Raw genomic sequence first — 18,789 nt, 5'->3', positions numbered from 1 at the left:
GCTTTGTTGTGGCCAGTGGGTTAAGGCTCTGTCTAGTTTTCTTATATAATTTATGTATTCCGCTCTTCATCTTAACCGTACAATTCTTCTCATTTGTCTTACTGTTTTGTTGCAAAACTGTTTTAATACTTTACTCAAGACAAGTACTATTTGATTAAAGAAAAAAGGCTTCATGCACGGGGAGAGAGGCTAGCAGACAAGAAAGAGAGGGATAGTAAGGTGGGCTTTGTGTGGCCTTCACAGTTGGGAAAAAAATTAAAAAAATTCTGTATGGTATAATAGGGCATACAGACCACTATCTGCCTCAGTCCAGTGCTATCTTGCTTTGCTTGAGCACTGAGATTACAACATATTTGCCTTCTTTATAGTCCACAAGAAGTATGGAACACAATAATATTACATAAGCGAAAATACAAGCAGAAAATGAAAAACAACAAATGCCAAGAGTACTGGCATAAATGGAAAATGAGGACTTAGAAGAGGAACTGTGGTTGTTACAAGAGAGAAAAGTAACATGAAAATTTAGAGAAACACACAATGCCTCGCCTTCCGTCGCCTTTTCTTTGGTTTAGGGGGTTGCAGAACAACTTTGATGGCAGCATCAAACACAGCCTTCACATTCTAAAGTTCAAGCCAGAGAACAGTAAGTTAGTTTGAGCACTTGATCACAGCCTTGACATTCGTAATTAGTGTAATGATTATTGACTAACTACACTATCTGTATAAAGCCTGGTTAATCATTTGTAAACAGAGTAAAGGGAAACAATACTTTTAAATCACAGTTAAAGTTGTAGGCAGAGAGAACTTTTGGCCTTTTGCATCATATTTGCTACCAAAAGAAAATACAGTCTGTTTCCATGACTTTAGACATGAAAGGGATTCCCTACATTAAAAAAAAATTAAAAAAACTCTTGGAGAAAAGGAGTTTTCATAAGAACTGAGAAAATGTAGCAGCATTCTAAATAGATACATCAGATCAAGTTCTAGTTATAAGTATAACCAAATAATTTGAGTTTTCTGTGTAATCCTAGTTGGAGTTTTAAAGATCAGATCAAATTCAAATAATGAGCTAATTAGAGTGTTATATTTAATAATAAGCACTAGGAAATTAAGCAAACCTGCTGAGTCTTGGAGCTGCACTCTATATAAACAGCAGCACCAATTGCCTTCTTCAGCTCTTCACCCTGCTCAAGAACATTGAAGAACATTTCATTGTTTAAGAATTGACAGTAGGAAGTAGTCTGTTAGAAAGCAAGATAAAGAGGACAGACAATCAACTCCTATGCCCTTTATTGTGTAAGTTAACTTGCCTGTGCAATTGATATTGGTGTAGCACCAGGATGATCAATCAAATACTCTTTGTCCTCCCGCAAATCTGCAGCCAAAATTACTATCAGAATTACATCAAGATCAAATTCTAGTGTTCATCCACAAACAACCAAAAACACAGAAATGCGTGCACACGAGAGCGCACACACGCACACATATATTATACGCACATTTTGTGCTTTTTATGACTTTTATCTACTATAAATAACACATACCAAGTTTGGTTCCCACAAGCACAATGGGGACTGTTGGAGCATAATGCCTCAGCTCAGGTATCCACTGGGTGTCAAACAATAATAGTTGATGTGCATATTAGATTCTGACTGCTAAGAGTACAAAAATACAAGTAAAAGAATAAATCAAAATATTGAAATGTTTAACAAACCTTCTTGGCAATGTTTTCATAGCTGGCTTTGCTGATGAGAGAGAAGGCCAACAAGAACACATCAGCACCTCTATAGCTCAGAGGCCTCAGCCTGTTGTAATCTTCCTGTCCTGAATTCCGAAGAGCACATACAATAAGCACGTGCATATTGAAAATACAAGTAATCTTTTTTGCAGATGTATTCTAGTCAGTTTGTCAAACTAACCATATCATTTTATGCAAAATTGACGGGTTCAAAAAATCAAATGTTCAAACTAAACAATCTCTATTTTCTTTTCTTTCTTTTCTTTTTCTTAGCAGTTAGGTTATCAAACTAACACCACTTAATTTATGCAAAATCCACAAGTTCAATAATCCAGATAGTGATTGACAGAGCCAGAAACTGCCAAAGCATATGAACAAAGAACATTGTAATCTCTATCCTTATGAGAAGGAGTTTGCAGTTCAAGTAGTTAACAACAATCACTCATACAACCGAGGTTGTGTCTTTGATTTCCCCATCCCCCAATAAATATTGCATGCATTGTTGTAATTTCTATGAAATCAGAAAGAGCATCTAGCATGATTCATTGCAGCAACTCAATTGAAATTTATTTTCTGTCTTTTTTTTTTCTTTGTAGTTTAGGTCAGTACTTCAACAAGTATATATGACCTTGATAATCTCTTCACCACAGTAGCAAGTAATTCAAGAACAAAGCACCCACATACAGAAGCAAAGCAATTACTTAATTACCTGCAGTGTCCCATAATCCAAGGTTAACTGTGCTGCCATCCACCACCACATTAGCGCTAAAGTTGTCGAACACTGTAGGCACATAATCCTATAAAATAAATTAAAATTTAAAAATATAAAAATGGGAAAGATCACAATTTAAATAAATAACCATGAAACATTGATTAGCATATATTCATGCTTAATCTTACAGTGGGGAAGGTATTGCTGGTGTAAGAGATTAGCATGCATGTCTTCCCAACAGCTCCATCTCCAACAGTGACACACTTGATGAATCTAGCTGTGCTCATTTTCTTTGCTTCACTCACCCTCTGCTCTCAATTACCAAATTACCCTTCTCTCTTCTCTGTTCACTTCCATTGACACAAGCCTCTCGGCTGCGTCTCTTCCTCAACTATAAACTTCTCTGTTAAAAAATGTTAAGTGGAGCAATTAGAGAAAAGAGAAGAGAAGTAGGAAGGAAGAGGGAGGCTAGGGATCTGGGAGCTGGGTTGAGTTTGAATTTTGAATAGAAATGGAGGGCAAGGAGACATTTAATAAGGGGAGGACCACCACACCACCCACTTCCATTAGCTTTGCTGCTTTATTGTTTTACTATGATTGCCATTGGCTTTTCTGTTTCTTTAAGGGGAGGCCAGAGAGGCTAAAGACCAATAAAGGAGGAGTTTGGTGTTTGGTGTTAGTGTTAGTTGGTTAAGTATGGGAGAAGGGAGAGGTTTAATCATGAGTATTGTGGAAATATAACATTGCTTACTCACCTATACAAAAAATAATATTGCTTAATACTTTTTTTGTTTTTTTTTCTAAGTTATAAAATAAGGGGAGGTTTTCTCACGCACACTATCAAGATATATATCATTGGAGTCTAAACTTGAGACTACTAATCTACAAATTAAGACATTTTTTTACTTGGCTAGACCCATTAGCAAAAAACCATTGCTTAGTTGACCTAATAATCATCATCGATGCATATGTAATAAGAAAAAGAAGAAGAAGAAGGGGTTACAAATCCCAAAAAGAATAAAATAGAAATTACTGGAGCCGTCGATTGCATATTCCATCTAATCTTCGTTGTATGTTTGACTTCGGATTCTTTTGATGGAGAAAAGCACTACATGGTTTTAACTTTCAAGTTAGCTATCTACATGGTAGATATGTAGTGTAAAAAGTGGATATTGGGTTGCTACGGAACATCAACGACTTGCTAGTAATATAGCTGCTGATTGGGCTAGTTCATCTTTTGTCAACAAACTATGGAAACACTTGTGGGAGCTGAAGGTGCCTCCAAAAATTTTGCTTTATATATGGAGATTTGGGCAGAATATTCTCCCATCGAGGGATGTACATTATCGGCGCAGGCTGATCACTGATGTTGTTTGTTTTCGTTGCCTTACTGCTATTGAAACATCCACCCATGCTATATTTGATTGTGACAGCAGTCGACAAGCCTGGAAGGGGGTGGGGCTTTCAGTTATGCCTCTTAGATCACAAAGTCATGAGCCGAAATCTCTACTTGTAGCGGCGCTGGAGGTGTTCTCTGGGGACCAATTACCTGTATTTGCAATTACAGTTTGGCTGTTTTGAAATGAGCGCAATGCTATTTTGTTTGGTTATAATCCAACTTTCCAAGGTAGATTGCTGGAACAGGTAAGGAGCTATGATGCTTAGGTTAAACGTAAAACTGAATGTCATCATCGGAGTTCCACCATGCCAACTATTACGGTACGGTGGCAGCCCCCCAGTGGTTTTTTAAAACTAAATGTGGATGAGGTTGTAGATATGAAAGATGGATCGAAGGGGGTTGGTTTTGTGCTTCGTGATCCCAATGGTGAATTAACTTGGAGCTGTGGCTATGAGAGCTCCTGGCATGGTGTATATCCTTGCCACGGAGCTCTACACGCTGAAGAATGGGTTACTCTTTGCATTGGACGCAGGATTTGTGCCTCTGTTTGTTCAAACTGATTGTTTGAATGTTGTACAATTGATTAACAACGAGGAAGTCTGTTTAGCTCCGGAAGGGAGTTTGATGGAGCGAATTCGCACTCTTCTGCAGCATGTACCTTCCACTGTTCTCTCCTACATTCCCCGCCAGGCTAATACTCTGCTCATCGTATTGCACAGTTTAGCCTCCATGAACGAGATATCTCATTCCCACCCCAGAGTTTTGTCCCAGATTTTCTTTGGTAAGGTTTTAACGAGGCCACATTGATACATTCTTTCTTCCCAATTTTTTGTGGTTTAATGAAACGGATTTTTCTATATAAAAAATAGATTTCCATATTTTTCAATATTTACATGTTATGAAACTTATGCAAATGGGAGCATCTTTAATAAGTATTTTATGTTGATTTTTTGTTTGTTTGTCAAATGGTGATAATATTTAATTGCAGAGGTTCCTTATACTTCGCAAAAATACGAAAGAATAAGTGTTTCTTTGAGTGCAAACTTATTATTCGCGTATTATACACATACATAACTATATTTCACAAATAAAACACGTTTTCTTGACTTATTGTAAATGCAACAATTCCCGATAGACAATGCGCAATGCCAGTTACACTTAAGAGCAGTATAATATAAGCATTCGCTGCACTGTTTTCCAAGTCACTGTCCCATGCAATTGATTCGAGCAAAAGCTAAGCTACCAAGTCCAGAAATTCAACCTCCAAGTCACTGTTACATTTTACAGAAAAACTATTTTACAATCTAGGGGAAAAAGGAAAATTTGAAAGTTTTTTTTTTTGGGTCAGAAAAAACACTGAAAGTTGCTTCATTTGGTTTTAAACTGATTGGAAAAGGTACTATCACGAAATTATTTCCGGACTTCTCTGTAAAAAACATTTCAAGAACATTAATTTTAGTGTGATTTTTCTTCATTGGAGGGGGAGTACTGTGCTGAGTGCTTTCTGTGTTGCTGTTCTATCTGTTGGTTAAGGTTTTCTCTTTTGATTTTTGTGCTTATTCTTTTCTTCCCATCTCGAATAGATCAAAATCAATTCTGCAAAATTAAGATTCGTCTGATTGAACCATAATAACTGTTATTAACCAGGCTGAGAATCAGATTTATAAAAATACACATTTAAGAAAATAAACACAATATAAAATAAAAAAAAATTCAATTCTTATTTTATGTTCATCAGATGCATAAGTATCATACACTAAGATTATGTAAACATACATATGCATGAGTTATACATGCATGCATACATCACTACATATACATATAGGCACAGGTGTCCGGACACAAACACAAGCACATCCATATGTCAGGGTATAGACCTGGACAGAGAACCATGTTAAATCCAAGCAACCAGAAAATGTAGAACAAGGTGATGACCAACTAGGAAAAGAATTACCTCCCTAACGAGACCCCAGTTACATGACAGATTTAAAGGCAAAACCGAAATGCAAAGGGAATGGAGAGATAAAAGTAACAAGACGGGAAAATCTTACTTAAGAAAGCGCGATGCATAAATCCAGTTCCACGTGTGTCACTGCTAAACACGCTTCTGTAACCAACCAGACCCCTGAAGAATACAACACAAAAGAAGATCAATTTCTATTATTTAAATGGAATGTATCGCCAATGAAACTATAAGTCACTAGGCCAGATATAAATCATAAATGATGATGAAACTAGTTGACTGCATAGATAAAACATGGTTAAAGATTATGCAATGGAACATTAGATGTGCAATAATGGTAAAGAGTCACCACAAGACCAAATGAGTACGATGGACATGGTGATTTTCGTTCTGATGACTATCAATATGGAAAAATGTATGAACAGTACAACCTATCAAATGCTAAACAAATAATTATTGCTTATGTGGCAAAATAATATAGGCTCAATGAGGCAGAAAGAAGAATTGACATTAAGATGGTAAGAGAACCTTGATGGACATGTCAAAGACAATCTAGTCCTGTCAACACTTCTTGGAACAGGACCCATGTCAACAATCTCAGCTCGCCTATGAGATAAGGCTTCCATAACTAACCCGACATGCTCTTCATTTACCTGCAACAATAACACATGAGTCTCAATTGTTGAAACGAACAACACAATTTTCAGATCTGCAATTCCTTACCTGAATAGTAACTTCTTCAATTGGCTCAAGCTTTAGACCATTCTCCGTTTTATACCTGATTCAGTACCAAAAAACTAAAAACTTTGCTCAAGCTGTCAAAATGAGTAATTCAACAAAACCAAGAATAATGTGTGTGCACATATCAGTGTTTTAAATCATGCTCACATAGTGCGCTATATCACTAGTTATATTGCGTAGCGTTCCTAATTTTCTATACACATACACTAATGCACGCACAGTAGATATAACAAGATGAATTTTAGAAAATAGGACCTGCTACTGTATAATCACTGATTTTTTTTTTTTTTTTTAAAGGATATCAGTTAAAGTAAAATTATAACACAAGACCTTTTTTCCAAGGCATAAAACAAAACATTGGGAACAAAAATGTTAAAAAGAACTCTTAATTCCACCTTCTTTACCATGTATTGACCGTTAATCTATGCATATAACAAAACATTGGGAACAAAGTATCTGAATAAATCAGAAATCCAATTCAACCAAGAAATAACGGCAAGTACTTTTATGACATAAGAATTAAAATTAAAATACTTTTTACACACTTCTGGCATGATTGTTTATAAGTAATGGGAATAATAAGAAAGAGACTAGAATAAACAATGAATGGGAATCAGATCAACTATCCCCTCTTAGTTGATTTGATTTCTGGTTTTGGGGTATTTGATTAAGGATTTTAAGGTGGGAATGTGTATTAAATGATTTTTTTATGTGTCAATAAACACAAGGGAAGTCAAGAATGGCAATCATTCCCTTTCTTCTTATTCCCATTACTTGTAAGTAAACATGCCATTAGTCATAAATTGTCTAACAAGACTAAGTTTCAATTCATATTGTCCTCAATTACCCAAAAAAAAAAAAATCATTTTGTTCTCTATTGGTACCACCCTTAACTGTGCAAGAATGCATTCCCACCCATTACCATAATATCCACAGTCCTCACTGAACTGCATTACATCAAGCAATCCCACTATGGTGAGAACTTCTCATAACTTTGCTTTAAAGTAATAAACTTCTACATCACTATATGCGCCGAAACTATTTCAATTGAACAAACAGAATATCAAATGTATGTACAGAGAATATCAAAATATCAAAATATGAAATGCTTTACCACGGTACAAGCAGCCTTAATTTTTATTTGAAAAGTTCAAACTCAAATGTTAAACAAGATTCAAAGCACCTACACTTTGCCTTATACAACGGCCATTAATAATTTGTTAACACAAACTAGGATCAGTTTAAATAATTATATTAAAAGGGAACCAAAGTGAATGCCTATGACTCTGCAAGAAAGGGACTGAAAAACCTTAGCGAAAGCCCCAGTATCAAGCCTTCTCAAGGTAGGAACGGAAGTACAAGGGATACATGAAAATATATAGTGAAGTAATTATATATTCAGATTTAAAAAAGAAAATAGGTAAAAAAAAACAATAATGGGAAGATCAGTTGATTAAGCGAGTGACCAAAGAGAAGAAAATAAAAAGACTTGTGAAGGCCATAGACATAATTTCCACTAACATACCTCAACATTTGTGACCGTATGGCCAATAGATGGACTTGCCAACCCAGCCATGGATACTATGTCACCAGCTCCAGCACTATAAATTAGGGCCATCTGTGTTCCCTTCTTTTTCAACAGTTTCACAACCTACAAAAAGTAAGCAGTTACCCTGTAAATTAGTACCATTGCCTGTGGAAGAAGAAGAAACAAAAAACTAGTTTAGAAAAAAAAAAATTAAATGTAATATTCAATTTGGTGTCGTGCTTCTTTCATTATGTAAAAAATGATAGCTAATGTTGATATTTCATAGAAAGTCGTTGAAATAAGCTTTTGTTCATTTTTTATTTGCCTCAAGAATGTTATAGTTCTTTTATTTGTGATGATTAATAAAGCTTCCTTAAAAAAAATAAAAAGTAATAACTTCTTCTGAAACAAAATGTTCACAAACATTGGTCTATGTTTGTAACATGTTCATGAGAAGAAAGAGGAAACAGAGAACTATGTATTATTACGAGTTCAAAAGAATTTTTCAAACTTTACTATTATTCTGTGAGAGACAAGGATGCTTCAGAGGTTGTATATTTTCATCTTAGATACTTAGTCAGAGAAAAACAAAGCTATAAGCCTCAATAATCTAATTAAGAAATTACAAAATACAGCCTTAGAGCACTAGTAGTCAAATACAGAACATTCTGAGTAAACTAACACCATTTCAGATAATGTCAAATTAACTGAACCAGCACATAGACATAGATCAAATAATATATAGGTTGGAACGAGGACATTGATAGTGAACTCTACAAGAGCTTTATCTGAACATGGGTTAAACCTCATTGTGATAAAGAATCAAATATTGTACAGATGCACTACAAGCGGGAAACATATTTCTTGAGCTCAAACTACAATGAGGAAAATTTACAGCCACAAACCTTCCCTTCTTCAATTTTCTCAACCCCAGAACCTTTGTGACGCAGCCTATGAACTCTGTCACCAACACGAATGCTGCCAGAAGAAACCTGTCCAGTCAATATTTGTCAAAGGTAGAAGTCTCGTTCCATCATGGAAACCTTAGAGCAATGCCAATAAATGCTATTTCAAATTTTCCAACACTATGAACAATAAAAGGAATGAACAGAAAAGATAAAAACAAGTTATTTATCCATTAAGTCAAAGACGGTGACATGGGTTCTATAGCATAATTATGTGTATCTTGCATGTGCAATGTGTTGCTGTATTATCCATAAAAAGTGGAACTGCGCTCCAGTGTGAATAACTCTATTTCATGCACTAATATTGAAGTCTTCTGCCAATAACTTGTATTTATAGAGCAATAAACCATAGAGCAACATGAATCCTAAAAAATAAAAAGAATAAATAAAATCATACAAATTCATAAAGAATAAAGCAACAGAAAAATCATACAAACTCAGAATTCACCACAGTTGGGAAGATTTTGGTTTGAACAATATCCTAAATCTACATAATCCCAGGAATGTAATAAAATTTCCAAAATTGAAATCTGAAGTTAAATTAGCATGAAAACAAACTTTCCAAAAGCTTTACCGGTGCCTAGCTTTCAAATCCATCCACGAAGGCATTTCCACATCATAAGATTATGAAGAGGATAAAAAAGAAAATCATAATCAGCAATGCACTAATAGCTAGTTTAGAGGATATTGGTTATGGTGCCCAAGACCTTAACAATTAGTTGAAATCTCAAATATTACTAGCAGTTGTCTAATCCTCATTTATAGGATGGTCAAATTTCCCACAGAATTTGAAATGTACAAGCAGAATTCTCTAAAGAAACCACTTCATAAATCGAGGAAAGTACATGAACGGACCAGCCAAAAGCAGAAAAAATAATATGGATTCAACCTACATATTCAGCTCAAAAAAGGAAAGGTGCCTCAAGGTTGGCTGTTGGTGGAGGAACATGACTTATAATGGCATCAAGCAGCCGTGACATATTTCTTGCATCAGCAGGTGGATCTTTGGTGTAAGTGGTGGAAGCCCAACCTTCCTTAGCAGAAGCATACAGCACAGGAAAATCTAGCTGCTCCTCTAAATCAAGAATAGGAAATATTTTGATTCAGATTTTCATCTGACTAATACAAAGTTAAGACAATGGAAATTAAAGTTGGAACATCCAACCCATAACCAATTGGTAATGGGTGAAGAGGCCCATGATGTTATATATGGTAATGCAAGGTTTCAACAATCCAATGTCGGATCCTCGTGTGGCAGGAATGAGACAAACATGTGGATTAATTATATCAGGTGGTGAAAAAACACATGTGACAAATTGTGCTGAACACTTGAATGAATTGCCGGCTTTGATATCACGTTAAAATTAGAGCATCCAACTCAAAACCAATTGAAAATGAGCAGAGGCCCAGGATAATATTTATTATAGTGCAAGACTTGAACTACCCAAAGTGGGATTTTAAAATCTCAACATTCTCACTAACGTGTGGCAGGATTTCACCTGACACATAGATAAATTATATTGGTAATATGGAGCATGTGAGACCAGATTGGGCCTGACGTGTGGATGAATTTTCATAACATACTAAAGTTAGAGCATCCAACCCAAAATCAATGGCTGGAGAGGTCCATGATATTATGTAATGTGGTGCAATGCTTGAAATACCCGATGTGGGATTTTATAATCTCAATATTCTGTTCTTATATTTCCACACCTGAAGCACCAAGATTCGCAAAAAGATCGAATATCAAACTCTCAACTTCATTACGCATCTCTTCTGAAACTGCATAACCACAATAACCAATAACATTAGCAATAACCCAAGTAAATGGGAAATACAGCTTAACAGTTATGATCTGAGGGATGGAAGCTGTTCTTTTTCTAAATGAAAATTGTTTCCTTTTTCTTCTGTTTTTTAAATAAATGAAAACTGCTTCCTACAAAGCATGGCAAGAGTAAAGTGAAATGGTAAAAGGGGATAATAATAATTAAACAGGATGCCGAATAAAACATAAGATAAATTAAGTTCAGACACACAGCACACAGAGAGAAACATTATGCACAAACAGAATGCTTTCAAGGAAGCACCAAAACATCTTGACACAGCTCATCTTTTCTTATACAGTTAACATATATGGTTTACATATCATAAGTTGACTATCATTCTTTTGTTTGTTATCAAACAAAGCACCAGCACTTTGGTTTGACAAACCCGACCAACTCAAACACAACCCAAAGTTTGAATAACTACTTGGGAAAGTATAGTTAATAAGTTGAACAAATACAGAAATAATTTCTTAGCCCAAATAAAAAGTTCAACAGAATCTGAAGTCTTCAACTGTCCAATCCATTTCTAGGATGAGTTCTAGTACCAAATTGTAGAAGTTACAACATGAGAAGTCACTGACAATTTCCATATACTGTTCTTTGACTTAATCATTTAGTTGTAATATGAAGATTAGCAATAACCAAAATGCTTTCCAAGTCAATATTGTTAACTAAGCACGTATATTTGTTTAAATTAAATTAGTTATTGAGAATTGTAATGTCATTTTTTTGCTCAACTCACCCGTGAAACAATGATTTGGCAATCAGAAAAACCCAAAGAACCCAATAATAACTTGGACTAACAAAGATAGACCCCTTAGTCTTCCTTGAACAAAGTGAATTTGTAATTCGGCAAGCAGGCCTCCTAACCCATCCAACCTGCTCATGTCCGCCCTTTATCAATGTCCCCATTCTAAAATTATGCATGCAATTATTAACTTCAATTTTGCAAATTAAAGATGCACCCAGTGTGAATAAGTACCTGCAGGACGATCAACTTTGTTTAGAAGAAGAATAGGTCGCAGCCCATATTTTAAGGCTTTCGCAAGTACAAACTTTGTCTGCGCAAGCGGACCTTCCCCAGCATCAACAACTAAAATTGCCCCCTCAACCATACCAACAACCCGCTCGACCTACAAATCCATCCATAACAAAAGTTAAACAAAAACCAATGAAAACCAATTTCATCCATTAAAGGAAAAAAAATTAAAACTTGTTTCTGACTTCCACTCTCAACTAGAAGTCTAAATGAATGTCTGCTGCAGTCGCTTACTTCACCACCAAAATCTGCGTGTCCAGGCGTACCAACCATGTTTAGCTCATACTCCTCCACGGAACTGATGTAACCTACATACAGTTATAAGGTAATTCAATCAAGATTCACCTTATCACAACCAAAATCAACCAAAGTAAAAAACAAAGAACTTGGACAATAAATAAATAAAACTAAATTAAAGAACAAATAAATTTTGAAAAAGCAAAGACGTTCCCCGACTTTATTCCATAGTTGCATTCTACATTTCTCACCCTATCCATTTTTTAATGTTACATATGGGTACTATACAAAATCTCGACTTTAGCTCTTGTTTTCCATTTTCTCAGCAACCAAACAAGTCCTCGGATCCATCCAAGAAAAATAAAACACGCCCTCAGATTAGATTGCAATTTGCATTGCATTTCTGTAGGAAGTCACTGACCTTTGAGGCGATGGTGATGCCGCGCTCCCGCTCCAGGCTGATGGAGTCCATGGCGCGTTCATGGGGATGTCGGCCCCGCACTGGCGGAGGAGGCGGTCCATGAGCGTGGTGTTCCCGTGGTCAACATGAGCTATTACCGCCACGTGGCGGAGCCGGCTTGGGTTCAGCGCGCTGCTCGGTGAAGTAGCATAGGAGGCCGCAGTGGCTGCCGAGAAGGCGCGTGCGAGTGCTGAGGCGCGTGGGGGCAGTAGGTACGGTTTGGGAGTGATGGATGAAGCTGAGGAAGAGAAACAGTTTCGGGTGGAGGACCAGAGAGAGCGAAGCACCGGCCCCACCATTTCTAAAAACTGAGACGGAAGAAGGGGTATGCTCGTATGATCGTATCGGATACTCCTCCGACACGATACGCCTCCGAGGATACGGCAAACGACGTATCGTGGACTTTTCTGTTATGTTGACTATCCGATACGCCTTCGATACGCCATGGACACACGAGCGATACGGTCAAGGATATGGCGGAGTTTATTTTGCAAGATACTTAGCCCCTTCTTCTGGATTCGACAGAGGCTAGTTTTTACTGCTTTCGGAGGTAGAGAAGAAAGAAGAAGAAGGAAGAAGAAAAGAACTTAGTTGCGCTTGCAGCTGCTGCGAAACTCCAGTTGCAGTTGCTCTGCGAAGAAGGGGCGTCTAAATCGTGAAGAAGACGATGTTAGGTGCTCCAATTACAACACGCATCGTTTTACTTGCATACTCCGAGTGAAAGAGACAGTAGTTTCACAATGGGCTAGTGCCCAGGTCTGTTTCAGTAAAAAGCCCACTATAAGAAGCATGATAACCAAATGAGTCCGTCTATAGTGAGGGGAAGTCATAACGGGTGTGTTTGAGGGGTATGTAAAAGCCATTGTATGAAATCTAACGGTGAGTTTTTAAAAGAGGGTGCATGTAGAATTGGGTTGAAATCTGATCTGTTGGAAACCCAACTTCAGTTAAAGATCTTACCATCTCTGTGAAAAACTCAAGAACACAATCCTCTCTTTTTGAATGTAACGCAAACCCACAATTAGAAAGATTCAAAGCTCCCAAACCCTATAGTCGCTCCATTGTCATCAGCTCCTTGGGAGGCCTGCGATCTATGGTATCCTCGGTATGACGATTAATGGCTCTTACCTAGCTATTATCCTGTTTTGATTCTATGGCTCAAGTGAAAACCCCTTCTATTTTTCATTCAACAGACGAGATTCGGATGAAAGCAAAGTAGCATATCTCTTTACTGTAGCTAGATGTCGCAGCAGCAGATTATTCCTCGATTGTGGTAGAGATGAAGTCTCCACTACTAAAGAGTCTTCTCTAATGTCCACCACATTCTCTCAAGCTGATTGACTTCAGAGCTCCCGATTGACTTTGAGAGATAAGTTCACTCTTGCTGAATTGATTTTTTGGGTTTAGTTTATTTTTTGTGAGGTGAGAAATTCGTCATTTGTGGCATCAATAATGCGTCATTTGTAGAATCAATAATGCGTCATTTCTGCCATCAATAATGCGTCATTTCCTTATGAATATTCAATATATTTAGTTGATTGTTTTTGGTGGGGGTGAGAAATTATGAAATGTAGGTAAAAGATCCTAAACTTAGGCTTAATGACATTAGGAGTAAGCATTTTGAAAGGATATTGGGTGAAGTTTTGTAATTGATGGTTTGAATTACATTTGTGTTCTTAGTTAAACATGTTGGTTCTAATGTTATTTTTTCCAGATTATTTCACAAGAGATGACGTAACTATTATTAAATTTTGCTTGCGTTTTGTGTAATCGGAATCCAACAAGCTAGGCTATGCGTCTTGTGTCAATTTGGGCAATGTTTTGTGTAAGTGGAATGCATTGATATGTTGTAATGCTGTAATGATTGATTAATGAATTAATATTTGCTATGCAGTAATATAGAAGTAGTTCAATAATATATGTGGGTAAAATGTCTGGGAGCTCAGAGAGTGATGATTGTATAACAGCTAATGGGACGGTTTACATTCCTGAAGTAAGAAATGAGGAAACACCAGCAATTGGGATGAAGTTCGACTCGCTTGACCTCGTTTATAATTTCTATAATAGATATGCATTCTTGGCTGGCTTTGGTATTTGACTTCATTCCAGCTTTTGGGGGAAAAATAAGAAAGAGATTATGAAGAAAGAATTTGTATGTTGCAAACAAGGTGCATACAAGAAAGATGAAACTCAAGAGAGAAAAAGACAGCGGGGAATAAGTAGATGCGATTACAAAGCTAAGATTGTGGTTGTGAAGACAAACGAGAGTAAGAAGTATACCATCTCTCTTTTTGCAGAGGGACACAATCATAAGATGACACCTTCAGAAAGAGTGCATTTATTAAGACCACATCGTCGTATTTCAGATTCTACAAAAGTACTCACAAAACAGTTGGGTTCGGTTAATATCCCCATTCATAAGAAGGTAAATATTTTCGAGGTGCAATCTGGATGGATAAAATCGGTTTCATCAAAAATGATATTTACAATCTTGAATGTAGTGTGAATGGGAAGCTGAGGAACCATGATGTCGAACTAGTGACTGAGTATTTTATGGCTGAATAGAAAAAAAAAATGAGGCATTTTATTTCAAGATTGAGGGAGATGGTGATAACAGGTTTAGTCGATATTTTTGGGCAGATGCAACTTCTAGACGGGCATACGAGTTTTATGGAGATGTTGTTGTATTCGATACACATTCAACACGAATCGATACGACTTGACATTTGCACCAATGTTGGGAGTTAATAACCATGGTCAGACAATTGTCTTAGCATGCGCATTTTTGAGCAAGGATACAACTGAGTCGTTATTTTAGATGTTTGAGGAGTTTAAGAAAACCATACCAGGTTGTGAACCTAAAACGATCATTACAGATCAAGATGCAGCAATGACCAGAGCGATTTCAATAGCCTTCCCGACTACATTTCATCAACTTTGCATGTGGCACATCATATCAAAGTTCTTTGTTAAGTTACCACATTCTGCTTATAAGGAGTATTGTCGTGAATTTTAGAAAGCCATATGGGATACTGACAATAAGGATGAGTTTGATGCAAAGTGGAATATTGTGGTTACAAAGGCTGGTTTGACTGACCATCCATGGCTAAGTTCAATGTTTGATTTAAGGGAATCTTGAGTTCCAGCCTACGCACAACACTTTTTTGCCGCATTGGAATGTCAAGCACCAAAGAGCAGAAGGTTCTCATGCTTTCTTCAAGCAATACATATCAAGGAGAAATTCATTGATGGATTTCATAATACGATTTGAGAGGGCACTTTCTCATCAACGTCAAAAAGAGTTAGTTACTAATCACGTAGATGCATTTGAAGTGGCTCAATGTATTTTACCGATGCCAGTGAACAAACAAATGTCTACCTTGTACACAAGGACAATGTTTCAAAAGTTTGAGCAAGAACTAATACAAAGTGCAACATGTTTCCTAGAGCTCAAAATAGAGGATGCTTCTAAAGTTGTCTTTAGTGTGAGTGAAAGGAAAAATTGGGAAATAAGAGTGGCAGAAGTCGTATATGTCAAAGATTACGACCACGCATCGTGTAGCTGCAAAATATTTGAATTTGTTGGAATTATTTGCAAGCACATCCTAGCATTGTTCAGAAGGGACCAGACTGAATATATGCCCGATAAATATATTTTGAAGAGGTGGAAGAAAACTGTGAAATCTGGATTGGTATCAGATGCAAATGGCAACGAAATTAAAGATTGTGCAGATCTTGGTCTTTTAATAAAGCGGAGTATAATGTCCCGACTTGCTTTAGATGTGGTTGATGATGCATTAATGTATGAAGAAAGATGTGAACTACTGCTAGCTCTCAAACATAATATATGAAAGACCCTAAGAGAGTAAGGTGCAAAGGAAGGTCAAAACGAGAAACGGGAGCAAAGGAAAAGGCAATGAAGCGAGGGATTAGACACTGTCAGGAGTGTGGACACATTGGTCATGATATAGACAATGTCCAAGAAATTTGAACGCACCGTAAGATGTTAAAACTATTTATAATATCACCTAAAATTTGAATAGATAAATTTCTTATGTGCTTGTGTTTGGTGTTTATGTTGGACGAATTTGACAGGATGCACGGACCAACTGAATGATTTATGTTTTTATTACACGAAGCCCGGTTGTTATGAAGACTAATGATTAGGTGAAGTTTTCTAGTTGTAGTTTTATTATTATTAATTTTTTGTTCATGTCCACCGATGAGCTCTTACTATGTCCACTGATAATTGAAATGAAAATTGGCTTGGTTTAATTCTTGCATGAAATTTGGACACATGTTAATTTTACTTCTTCTCCCTATTTAGAATTTTTCATAGACATTTGACAAAGTATCAAATTTTAAGTTATGTGAAGAAGCAATGACTTTTACCATGGAAAATGGGTAGTTTATGGTGAATTATGTTTTAACAGTGATTCATTGATTATATCATAGGCTATTGCAACATTTCCAGCACCAGCTATTGTTTCCATTAGCAGTAATGATTTTCAGCAGCACCCACTTTTTTCGAATGTTATGTTTTAGTGTTTTACTAGTTATTAAGATCTGAGCTCGATTGGTTATTAGATACACGATTTTGTAAACATTCGTAACTGAAGGATACTTGAAGCACTTTGTTGGAACATAATGATTAGAAAGCAGTGTGTAAAAAAGTATATTGCAGCTAATCACATTTCGAACGCTTGGAGAATATTAAAGGGTACACTAACATTTGAACTACTCATAATTCCACACACAAAAGAAAATTTTATTGCAAAGTATTTTATGTGCTCCCTCTTAGCAATACCACGATCTCCCCAACCAATTGAACAACGGTAGCCACAATCACTTGGTCGTATTGGTTAGCTTCTTCTTAGTAGGTCTCACGTGCTTATGGTCACTCATGTCCCCAGTGATATAGACGAAATAAATATTCAGCAATATTTGGAATTTTATTATATATAAATAAACCATAAATCATTCACTAAACAATATATAGCACATAGTATATTACTTATGACTCACGGGTCAGTTTTTTGAGAAAAAGTATGCTAGCTCTTTAATGTGAATGGACATGATAGTGGGACTTTACTGATTCCCAACGTGTTGTGATATTGACAGCTTATTGAATAATATTTCCATATTTGCAAAATATAATGTTAGACAGAAGGAACACATGACGACTTGCAAGACATAGTCCCAATAATTATATATGAAGCAAATGAAACTGATATTTGTATTATTTTATATTACATAATGACATTAAGGGAATATACTTCTAATTTGTGCAATACCACGATCACCCCCAACCAACTGAACATCGGTAGCTGCAATCACTTAGTCGTATCGGTCGGCTTCTTCCGAGCAGCTTTGACTTGCTTATGCTCACTCATGTCACCACCATCGTCTAGTATCTCTCTCACAGCATCAGGGGATACATGTTCCAATTATAACTTGTATGAGTAGTTGCCACAAATGCTCAGAATTTTTCGAATCCTTCGTTGAATGCCAACTCCAGTTCATTGTGGTGCTCTTCGCATCCCATATGGTTCATCAAACAACCTTTAATTTCATCATTCATTACTATATCCAACTCCTCAGCTTTCAACTTCCTTTTATGACTCAGCTTCAAGTACTTGTTCTTTTGGGAGAACGCTTTGTTAACTCTAATGTTAAGATCAGCCAAAATAGACTCGTCTTCAACACATTTCTCGTACCATGAATTGATCAGTCTGGAATTATAATCTAGCTTGCTACTGAATGCATGTACTGCCTCTAATGGATCATCGAAGTCCCCCTCACTCCCAAATGATGTTGAAAATGGAAGGGGTCGACGAGTATAACATGGAAATGGAACCTGCAACTCCAATTTTTCATCTTCAACTGTGTTGTTGGCGCTTGAAGAGGTTGACATGCTTGAATAATCCTATTTGTTTTAGAGGATGAGGATTGCATATGCAATTTCGTTTGAGAAAGGGGACATAGCTTTATAGACCAACATACCAAAGCTTGCATGTAGTCAACATATGTACTTTATTTCAATTTTGAAAAAAGAGGTGTCAGGTTTTGCTTTTCAAGCATGTCAACCTCACACTCTCCTTACACCACTGTTAGTGGTTGAAAGAAACTCAATAGAAGTGACATCTAGTTAGTGAACCCAACCAAACTAACCAAACTAGTT

The 18,789-nt window shown here is 36.5% G+C and overlaps 1 protein-coding gene and 1 pseudogene across 2 annotated transcripts; both read right to left on the bottom strand.

Annotated features, from left to right (window-relative positions):
- Nucleotides 1–243: 243 nt before the first annotated feature.
- Nucleotides 244–3,113, bottom strand: LOC103342966 (rac-like GTP-binding protein RAC2). Its single transcript, XM_008246631.3, has 7 exons — nt 2,639–3,113; nt 2,448–2,535; nt 1,715–1,824; nt 1,545–1,608; nt 1,311–1,375; nt 1,119–1,184; nt 244–621 (listed from the first exon to the last, which is right to left on the bottom strand). Exons 1-7 carry the CDS (start codon nt 2,735–2,737, stop codon nt 523–525), a joined length of 591 nt encoding a protein of 196 aa, XP_008244853.1. The 5' UTR covers nt 2,738–3,113; the 3' UTR covers nt 244–522.
- Nucleotides 3,114–5,553: 2,440 nt separating this feature from the next.
- On the bottom strand, nt 5,554–13,336 carry LOC103342972 (uncharacterized; annotated as a pseudogene). The gene is made up of 12 exons (XR_016126099.1): nt 12,570–13,336; nt 12,146–12,219; nt 11,855–12,005; nt 10,760–10,828; nt 9,955–10,121; nt 8,987–9,073; nt 8,079–8,204; nt 6,884–6,975; nt 6,536–6,590; nt 6,341–6,465; nt 5,901–5,974; nt 5,554–5,726 (listed from the first exon to the last, which is right to left on the bottom strand). The product of XR_016126099.1 is annotated as an uncharacterized LOC103342972 (transcript).
- Nucleotides 13,337–18,789: the final 5,453 nt, after the last annotated feature.

This window comes from Prunus mume, linkage group LG4 (genome assembly GCF_029339155.1).
Source record: "Prunus mume cultivar Tortuosa linkage group LG4, ASM2933915v1, whole genome shotgun sequence".
NCBI lineage: Eukaryota > Viridiplantae > Streptophyta > Magnoliopsida > Rosales > Rosaceae > Prunus > Prunus mume.
This window is presented reverse-complemented; position numbering and strand designations above follow the sequence as displayed.

Coding starts and splice junctions, on each gene's coding strand:
- LOC103342966 (XM_008246631.3), bottom strand. CDS start 2,737: ATGAGCACAGCTAGATTCATCAAGTGTGTCACTGTTGGAGATGGAGCT. Junction 1,609..1,714: donor ATGAAAACATTGCCAAGAAG/GTTTGTTAAACA, acceptor TTTGACACCCAG/TGGATACCTGAGCTGAGGCA. Junction 1,185..1,310: donor CACCAATATCAATTGCACAG/GCAAGTTAACTT, acceptor GTTCTTGAGCAG/GGTGAAGAGCTGAAGAAGGC.